Source organism: Harpia harpyja, chromosome 11 (assembly GCF_026419915.1).
Source record: "Harpia harpyja isolate bHarHar1 chromosome 11, bHarHar1 primary haplotype, whole genome shotgun sequence".
Classification (NCBI taxonomy): Eukaryota; Metazoa; Chordata; class Aves; order Accipitriformes; family Accipitridae; genus Harpia; species Harpia harpyja.
Genome location: NC_068950.1, coordinates 26900629 through 26913413, shown reverse-complemented (window position 1 = coordinate 26913413; position 12785 = coordinate 26900629). Strand labels below are relative to the sequence as shown.

Here is a 12785-nt window from a genome sequence, read left to right as displayed (position 1 = left end):
CAAACAAAAAAGTTGGTTATATGAAGAGACATGTCACCAAGATCATGAATATTAAAAAAAAAAAACCAACAAAAACCAATAAGAATAATCTCATCATTAAAAAAATAGCATTTAGGAAACCAGTGATTATGGTGAACAAAAAAAAAGTCAGCAGAAGCAATTTCTTCTAATTAAGAATCAGTGTCTTGTTTCCTAAAAGCTTGTGATGGAGTTGATGAGTCAGTATAAGTTACATCTTCACTGCACTTTAGATTCAGGTTCCATTGGAAACAAATCGAACTGGTAAGACAGCAAGAAAAATGAAAACCTAAAAAAGCCTGAAATACCTGGAGTACATCTCAGTTATTTACTGTTCTTAAATTTCTTTAAAATGGAACTGAACAACAATAAAAATCAGATTCATTTTGCTGAAAGAACTATAAGGCAAAACTAGCAAGAAATTGCCAATTACAAATTACATACTGTGCCTTTGAGTAATGAACACAAGATCAGCGTTTACTACACAACTAAATCACCTAGATTAATGTATTGCCTTGGAGAAAAGAAATTACAAGAAGAAATGAAAATCTGTAAAAACTGGGAAGTGTGATATTATAGCAAAACTATGCATATTAATAAGGATGTCATTTCATCTCCAGGCTAAGTGACAACGATAAACCACTCAAGCTACATTCTTGATTCATACTGTCCGTGGAAGCCTTTGATGGAATTGCAGCTAATGCAGTCTTTGGGGTACATATGGTGTTACAAGCAAAATGTACATATATTGGATAAAATTGAAAAACAAACACTCAACCACTAACAGCGTTCTGCATGAATGAGAATAGAAACAAGTAGTGCACATAAAAAAGGTTCAGTTACATTAAAGGCAAAACTAAGATGTGATCATGAACAAATTATGTAACAGCATCTGCTCTCAAGTTGCCAATTCACAGCCACAGTTTAATAAATAGTATTCTGATTATTCATCTCATTACAGTACTATTTTTAACATACTAGTAAGTATTTAGAAATTACTGACTGTTCAGCGCTAGCTGATTTCATAAAAGGCTATTCATACATCTTCTAGAAATAAGATTTAAGTAAAAAGTTGTTTTCCTGTCTCTAGCAAATAATGTCTTAACTATAGTGATTTGTCAACTAATAGTGCCCTTTTTTGAAGTAAATCTCAGTAGCAATTTCAGGAAAATTTTCATGAAGTTAATAGAAAAAAAGCTTGTAAGACTTATCCTTTATTTCTTGTCCCTATTATGCATGTTCAAGTTAAAGACATAAGTTATTAGTAAATGGTTATGGATTTAGTTACAAAATTAACTAATTAAATCTGAGATTCAGACTTCAGATAGGGCTCTCTTTTGTACATCAACAGTAATAAAAACAACTCTTCTGCCCAGTGTTTTTGGACTGTCCCCTTAAGGTCTGATTACTATTAGGCAATGACTACTCTAAAACTCCTTTCTGTAGGCCTCCCCATTCAAATAGTACTTTTACTCCCTTTTTTTGAACCTAAACTAATTCTGCAGGAATAGTTGGTATTGAAGTAATAAACCTCTTCTGTCACTAAAGACACTCGGAGTACACAGTGATCAGAATCTGTTGTGTAAGAGTGTTTTTTTATATATTATACACAGATGCTTTTCTGAGTAGAACCACACTTTAAAGAAAAGTTTATCTTTGTGGAACCACAAAGAAGCAGCTCTGTCAAAACCTCAAGTGATTTTTGTTAGATGGGAAATTCAAGATGATATTGTCAAATCAGTAAAAGAAAGTTTTGGTTTTGTGATTTCTACTTCTCAATTAAGACACAATTCTATGCAACAATAGCAGACAAGACTAAAAGTACATATACATTAGCACACAAATAGTTTATTCACAATGTTGTTTACCTTGCATTCAATCTCTGCTTGTCTACGTTTTGCTTCATTCAGCTGAGAAAGAAGTCCTTTGTTCTGTGCAGAAAGATACTGTACCTTCCCCTGTAGGTTGGTAAGCTCTTGCTCTGCCCTTCGTAAATGGTTACTATTGATCTGATTCTGAAAGTTATGACAAAAAAAAGGAAAGAAAATGCACATTAAGGAAAGATCTTTGATATTAATTTAACTCCCCAAAGTCTGACAAGAAAGACTTATAGATCATTTACTATAAAAAAAAACTTCTGATGAAAAAGCATTCAGAATTTTCTAAGTGTAATCAGAAAAGTTTGCATGACATTTGGTTTATGACCAGGATATTCAAATTGTTCTTAAACAACAGATGACTCATTGTAAGAACATTATTGCAAAGCTCCAGTACATCTGTTTTTCCCAATCTCTTGCTTAGGTAAGGCAAAGATTTTGTGAACCTGTATCCCAACTACAACAACAAGCTGATGCATCCAAGAAACATCAGATATGTCAGAAATAATACATGCACATTTCTCCGTCCAGTGAATTGCTGAAAGTAACATGGCACCTTAAGATCAGTGCATTAGTACAAGTCACATTATTTTTATATGAAGCTGTGCATAGACCAGTACATAACACGAGAACCAATGCATTTCTGTCAAATGATAGCTAAACAGCATAGGCGTATACAAAGATGCTTAACACTGAAGTGAGAAGGACCTAAAGATCTTGTGACTTTAATACATGTATCCAAACAGCAGGATACCTATGCCCCCTACTGACTAAAATAAATACATAGATGGGGAAAAAGCGACAAAACAAAAGCACACCTTAACTGTAGTGAAACAGTATTAACACTTCAATGAAAATTTTAAAAGTTAAGGCAAGAGGAAACTTTTATTCAGTTGGTATAGAAGAATTGGTGCCTCTGTCAGAAATAAGCCACCATGTGCCTTGCAGTGAGCTCATCTCACTTCAGTAGCACATCCTTCCTTACATGCTCTCCTGGTTTCTGGGATTGCTGAAGCTTGTCAAGTAAAGTGTTCTTGTTTGTTTAGCTTTTTGGACACAGGTCTCCAAGTAACAGTTACATTTAGCACATATTTCATTGGAAGATTTCTTAAAAGCCTGTTACAAATACTTCTCAATCAACAGCAAATTGTGCTTATTGATTCAGTTGAAAGTTCACTAATATAATAGGAACTCACCAACTTGAGTGCACTTTCATTTCAGATTTGTTCGTTTAATAACAACTTATTCCCTAGTTACACAAAAAAGATCTTGGCAGACAAGTTATTTTTGTCTTTTCTGCACAAATCTCAGCAGTGGTGAATCATGCTTTTCTTTTCTGGCACACGAAAGGTAAAGCTTCTGCTAAAAAAACCTGACAACATGCAGCTGTTTTGCTGAGAGTCCACCATTCAGTAACCAGACTCATGACCTCACTAGGTAGTCTAATATAGGCAATTTCACCAGACGAAAGAAAACACTGCCATTTAAAGAATTAGAACTACTATTACCAGAATCATCAATTAGGTTTATGAAATTTAAAACACCTTTAACATACTGTTGTTGTTACATCAGTTACAATTTAATGAATTAAGATTCACACACATTCAGAGTCTACCAATTAGTCCAAATGAGAAATTCAAGAAAGCTTAGTCCTGGAAAAGACTAAAGAAGAGACGTTAAACTAAGTTGGACTGTATGCACTAGATTTTCCCTCCTAGTCTAACAACATTAAAAAAAGTGCATTTTGAACTAAAGTCATGCCTGTAGATGGTAAAGATCATCATCGGACATCTGACACCAATTTTCCAGCATTCAGCTCAATTCACACATGCTAGTGTTCAATAACATACCTGCGTTTCCATCTCCATCATTCTTTGTTTGGTCTCTTTCAGTTCAGCCTGAGTTTCCGCTTCTCTCAATCGGACTGTCATCAGCTCATCCTGTAGCTCATTCACTGTGTTTTTTCTGGGAGGGTCTTTCCATCTTCCAGTGGTACGAGCTAGATGACGCTAAAAAAAATATAACATGGCATTGCTGATAATGCCTGATCTTTCCTGGTGTTCTCTTATTTCATTTAAGGTCTCAGTTATATGGGGACAAGTTGCTATAGTGCTCCTGTTTGTCCTAAAAACTAGAAACCTATGGAAACTTACTAATTTTAAGAACAGACAATTAAAAAGCTGAAGACAGCCATTCCCAACTACAGTAAATCAGTGAATTGCAAGTATATCCTGAGACTTTTGCCTGTTTCTAGCTCTTAGTAACATTTAGTAAAGTAGGAGTACTGATCAGGTACTTCCTTCCTACCAGAATGGTTAGCTGGTAGCACAGGCTCTCTACCGTCTATAACAACTAGGGACCAATTTATAATATACTTTTGAAGTCATATTTCTTGTGGCAGCTGCATTTACAGATTTTCTCACCTCAGTGGCTTGATCCACCATCACTGGTTTCCACTTGATCTCTACATCTCAAAATTTCTTAGTCTTTTGCTTTATCATCATTCATTGCAAATAAAAATTGCTAGAAGTGTATTGCTACCCATACCTGCCAGTGTTCCTCCAAATCTTTGACTTGTTGCCTTAGTTCTTTGAGACCCATCAGAGCTTCTGCTTCTCTTAATTTTACCGCAATCAGTTCTTCCTGTAGTCTAGCAACATTTTCCTCATCAGGGAGAGAGCTGTTCCTCTGCAACAAGGACCATCCTCTTAAATATGTATTTGAATAAAACTGTGCTTAGTGAGACCCACTCCAAGAATAGAGACATGGAATGATAACTCTTACTACTAAGCAAACATTCTCAATTACACATCCCTTGCAAAATAAAATCCCTCAAAAATCTAAGTTCCTGGATATAGCAAGCGTGTATAAATATCTTCCAACTGCCAACTACAGGAAAAAATTTACGAGGTAGTTTTAGGCATTTGGACTTCCAGACTTCCCCAGATGGTATCCATAACAAAGCATTGTTTACACTGTTTTGCAGACATCATCAAAAATATGGAGATAAATCTGAAAGATTTTGAGCTAGTTCATAAAAGCAAAGCAAACAAGGAACTGAAATTACGCCTTTAGAATTATAAATTTTGTTTAGACTTACAGGAAAAATAATAAATGGAAATTTATTTTTGGGAAAGTAGGTCATCTGCCTTGGAAAAGGAGAAAAGATATGTTGATAAAGGAACCATCCATTAATATTTATAAACAACAACCAGTCAAGAAAAGGTCTTACAGATGAAAGCGCATGAATGTTTACAAAAACATATGAAGAAAAAGTAGAAAGACTAGAGAAAGCTAAACAGAAAACAGGAACACACATGGCAGGAGTGACCTGGGGAAAGTAAAATAGTGATGAAAGCATAATAATGGAAGTCTGGGAAAAAACAGATGGGGAAATAAAAGGACAGTCTGCCTAACTACAATATCGCTAAATCAAATCATTGGTCACCAAATACTTGAAGATGAACTGTGCTTCATCACTTTCTACTTTATTTTGCAGTAGTAATTTTCATCAAAATCAAGTATTTTTGTAGATATGTAATACTGTGACAGTTGCCAGGTTTTCTTGAGAGTTGAGAGTAAAGTACGTTATTAACATTAACAGAACACAGCACAATAGCCATTTATTAGCATCTCCATGTTTCAAAATCATGGGATCCAATTACTGGCAAATATAGGAAATGATAGGGTGTGTTTCTGAATGTTTACATCACTGTCAGTATAGCCATGCAAGTCTTGGGTTATTGAGCAGAATTTTCCCAGATTACATGACACATCACTAACAGCAGTAAAGAGCTGTATTTGTAGGAATTTGAGGGAGTTAACTTCAGTCACTTTCTCATATGCTTAAGTTCATTATGACAGACTGAAATACTACTGTACATCTGAGTTTGTCTGGTACACTGGAATTTCCCCTACTACTCCAGTTTTTTCACATTTAAGTTTTCAGTGAATGCTATCTTCATGCTGATGAAGGTTAGATAAAGAAACAGTCTCTTTTTGAACTTTGAAAAATACCTTAGATCCTGAATTCTTACCAATGTTCAGTACTGTGAAAACTACCACACTACTAGCCTGTCAGACTCCCATCAAGCCCCTCAGATAATTAAAAAAGAAAAATCTCAACTCCAGTGGGTTAATCTAATTAGCTAGTAAGTTTTGGCCACATTCTTTAGTATACAGCTCTTTAAAATTTCCATGAGGAAACATTTTCCAAAGCCAATACAACAGGATCTGAAAAGTGTGCTTTATGTTAGGTCAATTAGTGGGGGGTTTCTTTCCTTTTTTTCCTATTTTACTTTGCAGTTAAGTTTTTCTTCAAAGAAAGGTAAATGTTTGACAGTTGGTTTGAGTACAGCTTGAACTCTGGCATCAGTAAGTTACAAGCTGCGATGGCACCCAAAAAGCAGTAGAGATTTTGATACTAAACAGTGGAGGTATTCTTCCCCTGCCCATAATGGGGCAAAGTGGGAGGCACTCAGGAACTCAAGACCTGGGAATGGTAACATTAATTCTTTCCTCCTCCCCTCCCAAACTATTTAGTTTCACATCACCTCAATGCTCACCCTAAGCCTACTGCTCTTGTTGCACAATATAATTTTGAAACAATTGATGTTTACTGTAAAGACTCCACCAGAATCCCAAGTTTTCCACTGCAGTGGCTTCAAGACCAGGAGAAAAGTGATCTGTTCTTCACAAACCTTTCCCAGTACAAACATATCTTAGTTTTTTTGCTATATTAACTTCAGGTTTAAAAAGCATCTTGCAATCATGAAAACATAGAAGAGAAGATTCTAGAGCACAGTTATGCAAAGAATTACAGGGACCTGTATTCTGTTTCTAGTGCTATTTTATACAGAGGGTCCTGGTTTGATTTACCTTTTCCATCTCTAGAACTTTATCTTGCATCTCCTTCAGGGCACAATGGGATTCTGCTTCACTCAGCCTGGCTTGGACCAGCTCTTTTTCCAGCTGTAGCACAAAGTCTTCACTGTATCGTGAACTGCATTTATGCTACAAAGTTTGCAGAAATACGTTTAGTATGAAGCATGGATGGTTTGAAAGGGGTTTTATATGCCAAATTTGGAGTGAAAAGTACATTCAAATGCTTAACATTAGGAACACTAGCTTAAGATCAACAAAAGTGCTTACCTTATACAAGTCTATTAACATGTCCACCCAGACTGCTAACATTAAGAACCCTAATGCTATGCCTCTCGAACAACTGCACCTCCACACAGCCAAATGTGTGAGACCAAACCAAGACCCCTATTAGTACTGATGAGCAACAACTCACACTTTTGTCTCATTGTTACCCAAACTGAAAAATTCTTAAAGGATCTGTGATTATTTTGTGATATGCAGAAAAAAGATGCTTAGGAAAGACTAGCTAATTACAAAGTTAATACAAGTATCTCTCTTGTTACCTACTCACTTAAACTCCAATTCAACAGAAGCCTTCATAATCTTGGATTTAAAATAAAGCCATGTATGCTTCAATGCACAACCACTTTGGCTTGCCTCTTTCTTCCACTCCAACCCTTGGCTCTTGTTTGCTCACACTATACATATTCCTTCTGAGATTCTCTTCTACGGCAAGCCCTCTGGATTTAGGAGAAAAGTCCAGGCACAAGTAGCAGTATAGCCCCTTCTAGACAGACAGCATAGGCCCAAGCTACAAAGAAACTTGGTTCTTTCCATACAGGACTTACTCCAAGACTATCCCCAGACAGCTTTGCACACCCAAACACATTCCCTCAGTAATAAAAGAGCAGTTCAGAACTTAAGGTCACCCTTTCCAAACTTCAGGAGGAAGGGAAAAAGCCACAGTTCTGCTCAAGTAAGTTAATTCACTGTTAACTTATTTCTTGACTGTTGATTAGCTGGAATTAAAAGTAAGATCTATCCTTTCACTTGCTAAAGCACAATTTTATGAAACTGCATCTTTCAACACATGCATCCAACTGAAGTCATACTAAGCATTTGTATTCAAAAGCCCCACTTAACTTTTTCCTCCAGTCAATAGTTACAAAATAAATTTTATTTCTTTTTTGGGTCACTTTAAAATGACTTGAGATTCACCACAGATTGTCAGGCTTGCTTGACAGGCCATGCCAGAATCAACATTTAAATTTCTGGTTTAGGAAAAAAAAAAAAAAAAAAGGGTGTTGAAATCCCCAAAGCACTGTTGCCTAGTTGCTGAGTATCCATAGCTACCCTGAAAATTAAGTTTAAAGGGAAATCATTTAATACATCTTTGGTGCCATTAACTAGACTGTGAAGAATAACTACTATACTTGGATTCATAGATGAAGTTTTATGCAATTAACAATGCAACTTTAAAATCCATATAGTCTTCAGTATACTAAAGATACAACTATTTCTTACTTATGTTTGCATCAAACAATTTAGATTTCTGCATATAAAAACAGTTGACAAAATTAACAGAAAAGTCTTCAGTGCCATATGCTTCTGTTAGGGTGTGACATTCCCTGACCTTTAATGCACAAACCAAAGGCAAACAGGACAAAAAAAAACATTTACAACATGTAACTACAAGGTCAAGGAAATGGGTTTTCATTTATTTTTATACTTCTGCATGCCAACTAAGCCTTTCATCATGACTTAGAGTACAATGCAAATTCAAAATCTACACTAACTAACCTCAGTGTTACAATTTGTAGTATTTCATATATATATGTCTACAGGGAACTATAATGGAGGGGATATATACAAAACATTAAGAGGGAAATATAGCTCATGCAGGCAGTCTTTAGTGTCACTGAGACTACCCATTTAAGCACTCGTCCTACTTAACTGTGCAGTTGAATAAACACGGAACAACGTACAAAGATCATAGTATATTTAATATTAATTTTCCCTTATACAATACTAATTTAATTCATATTCTTTTCAACCCACATAGTGTCTTTGCCTCAGCAAGCAGTGGAGGTAGCCCTGATTTGAGTGTAAGGAGAGGATGGGTGGACAATGCTGATGCATTTCTACAATTGCTTCATGTGATATGGGAGCATGAGTAGCATATGTAACAACATGCAGACGCAGAGAACAGGCAACAGCTCTTTCTTATTCCCTGGCTGTTTGTACAAGTTCATCAGGTGATACACACAGCAACTTAAATGGACTCTACAGTTCTTGTTCCAGATTCTGCTTATGATACATATGGAACAAGAACAAATGCAGTGTTCTTTCTTCAGGTAAAAAGTCCTCTTGTACTTTCCAGGAAATTGAGAAAAAACAGCAGATTTGAAGAGCTGCATACATCCTGATTTTCCAACAATAAGCAAGTGTACTCTAAATCATTTTGGACTACAAAAAACTAACTAATGTTTGTCAAATAATAAGCAATGGAGAGTGTAAGAAAAGTTACTTATCCAGTTTCAGGCACAAGTCATGCCTTCTTTAAATCTGTCTTCAGATTTCACCTGCTTAAGGAATATGTTAGAATATCTATTTAGCCACAGCAAACTTCAAATCTAGTCCTGACAGACTGGAAAAAAATACAGCCAAGATCAAAACAGATTTAAAAAACAATATTCACAAGTTCAAAGTTGTGATTTTTGCTCCTTAAAAAAACAACACACAATTTCAATAATTTAGTATATAAAGGTAACACAAGTTTATAGACAAAACAATGTTTGAAAACTACTTTAAGAGTGACATCTTTTGCTAAAGATCTGCTTTTATATATTTGCCTTAAGCGCTAGAATTTGTGACAAAAACTACAATGTGAATCCAGATTTCCAGACACCAGCCAAACATTTTAACCACAGTAACACTGTTTTTCTTGGCTGTGTTGAAAAGATGTCTGTAATATAAAGCACTAAAAAAGTAGTTCTACAGCCATTTACTTCTGAAAGAAACAAGTCCTTGCTTGGCTTTACACAACTGGATTTATTTTCCCCCAACTTCTTCTAAAATCTCAGAAATAGTAAGATCTCACAGACTGACACAACCATTCCTAATATTATCTTGGCCAATGACAGACTATTACATGTAATTACAGAATGCTTGCCCAGCTAACTTTGTTTACACATATAAGCACTAAGTGTAGTACTTCACTAAATACAGTATTTTTATTTTCTGCTTTTTGGTTGCAAATGAGAATGTAGTATATTTTACAATATACTTTTTTAAAGTGAAGCCTTCCATAAGGTTGCAACACTCATTTACAAGCATATATTCCCTATATCAATTATTATGCTCTTAATTATTATCAGTCATTTTAGCATGAGTTCCCAAAAAGAAACTATGCATTATTGAGTTGCTGTAACAATAACCAAATACATGGCTATAAATTACCTTGCAAAATGCATATGCTTCCATCTGAATGTTTAGTCAATTAAAATTCTATCTTCACATAATACACTTGAAGAGCCTATTTAAAAATAAGATGTGAAGCAATTTTAGCTTGAACTGCCTCTCATTTCTCAGATTCAATTTTCAAACATTCAGACTGATGAACTGAGTAATCATTGAAAATTAGAGTATCACTGGGAAAGACTGAGATTTGTGTTCTGCAGGTGTATTTAACTGGCAGAAATTGTTAGATTATTCATTTTTATACATCCAGCAGAAGCTACCTTTTTCATTTAGAAACAACAGGAGAAAAAGAACAGAGGAAAAAAAACTTCAGCACATGATTATCAGGACGAAGTTAGAACAGTCTGATTACTCTCACCCCTAACTCCTCAAATACCATCGTTCTTAGCATGCCTCACAAGAAAACCTTCTGTATTCTGTTGAAGTCAGGCACAACTTCCCCATGCAGTTCTTGATTTACTAGCAGTATGAGGAAGAAACCACCTTCCTCTTAATCTTTTGGTTACCCACCACATCTAGAAGTCTTCGGCAAGTTTCTATATTTAAAGATTAGACATGCCAAAGACAGATTAGTACCATTCTCTTCAAAACCAGTCAGGCAAATATTTAGGTAGCTGAAGCACTTACTCTAAGAGCACTTCAGAATATTGTTAGCTTTACAATTATTTTTTCCTAGTTATCAATATAAAAGATTGTACATGTTATACACTCTCTTTAAAAACCTTACACTGACAGAGTTGCTCTCTACCAAGATGTAAAAGTTCACATCCAAAGTAAAATTAAGTGTAACAGTTAATATATGATTTATTATATGATCATTAGTACTGTTTTCAGGTTGTCTGGGAGAAGTACTACAGCAGAACTTCACTTCCTTTCACTAAGAAACAATGTTAAGAACCACCTCTCGAAGTAGACTCAACAGTTTGTAATGAAGTCATTCTGGTTCAACTAAAAACTCCCTATAAATACTTCAGCACAGGAAAAATTAAAGTTGCACATAATTAGGGCTTCTGGTGTTGGACTTCAGTCAAAAGAAAACTCCTCTACCCATCTCTGTATTCAGCCTCACAAGGAAATGCTGCAATGAAGAATTTCTTCATACACACACACGTCCTGTAGGCACTTTCAATACTTACCTTTAAGGCATCCAACTTATGCCATCAAATCTCATAGAACAGATAGAATAAACCCTAGATAATACTTAAATACAAATGCATAACCTTTTTACAAGGGATATGTTAGCCTTCTTAGAAATAGTACGGTTTAGATAATTGTTTTGCTACCAACAAAACAAAAAACCCTACTCTTATTTCTCCTGCCTCATGATTTACAAGTAAAAGTGGGCTGTGTTTTGCTTTCTTTTTTTTAATTCCCATAGTGTTGTTCAAAAGAGGCAGCCACAAGTATCCTTAGGCAGTTCTTTTCATGCATTCCTATTCAGAAATTCCTACCCAAACTTTACAGTTTCTATCATGCTGAAACGGACAACTCAAGATTTGAAAAGATGTAGATTATAAAATATGTAGGATAGGTGCTGTATCTTTAAATAAGTACAGATAAACTATGCAGCCATTTATAAGTTCACTGTGCAATCATTTTTGTTAATCATACACAAACCTGAAATAATTGGAGAAAAAAAACCACATTAAAGCAAATATTCGTAAGACAATACCGAAGAAGAATATTGCCAAGAGCAAAGCTACCAGCACTAGGAAGTGGCAACAAGATTTCAGTGTACTCAAAGTGAAATGCCAAAATTTAAAAGAAATTCATGGATTTCCACTAGGTGGTGGCCTAAGCGCACGCAGCCATTGACAGTTTCTGCTCCTACAGCCATGCTCAGAAACAACGTTAAAAGCCCGTTCAATTACAAATCTTACTAATGCAGCAGAATCTAGGGAACTACTAATTGAAAACATATTAACACCTTCACCACATTGTCTAAGTTAATTCAGATTGAAAACCACAGTACTATTCCTTACACTTCAAAATTAGTCAGCTACTAGGCGCAAATCCCTCTATAACCACATGGATTTACAGCTTCAGTTCCACGCATAGTCAGACTATTTCCTACAGTCATGTTCAGATTTAAGTGGAGGAAAACAAGGCTGCAAGCATGCAGGCTCTTAAATTAACTGCCCATTCTTGCATTTTACTTATTCATCACTCCTGCAGTACCTGTCCACTCTTCTGCCCTCACAGCTCCAATCCAGCCAATTTTGCAATTCACAGTTATCTATAGTTTTGCTCAGGACCAGTTCCCATGCCTAACCAACCTGCCAGGCTTTCCCATCATTGCTACTTAATAAGGTCCCCAGCATAATTAAAAGCATTACCTTTAAAAGTCAAATTACCTATCAATTAACCAATACATAAATATAGCATTTTAGTCTCTTTTAATAACTTTCAATTGAGTACAGGTAATTAACATGGATGCCTCCAGAAACACATTCCAAAAGCACGTGTACTATTGTAATCAGACAGTAAACAGCTGGCTACCCATGTCTATATACATTTCTCATTTTATTTCACTTGAAAGATTACAAC

At 35.4% G+C, this 12785-nt stretch overlaps 1 protein-coding gene across 6 annotated transcripts in view; it reads right to left on the bottom strand.

The window, feature by feature from the left end:
* The window catches only part of EVI5 (ecotropic viral integration site 5), an 87259-nt gene that overhangs the window by 41647 nt on the left and 32827 nt on the right, over nt 1-12785 (bottom strand). For 5 of the 6 annotated variants that reach the window (XM_052802267.1, XM_052802262.1, XM_052802265.1 and 2 more), the window contains 4 exons: nt 6774-6908; nt 4443-4583; nt 3746-3904; nt 1887-2033 (listed from right to left, as the gene is read on the bottom strand). In XM_052802267.1, the coding sequence (XP_052658227.1) occupies nt 1887-2033; nt 3746-3904; nt 4443-4583; nt 6774-6908 (582 nt within the window). The remainder of the gene's footprint in view (nt 1-1886; nt 2034-3745; nt 3905-4442; nt 4584-6773; nt 6909-12785) is intronic. The other variant, XM_052802264.1, reaches the window with a different exon arrangement.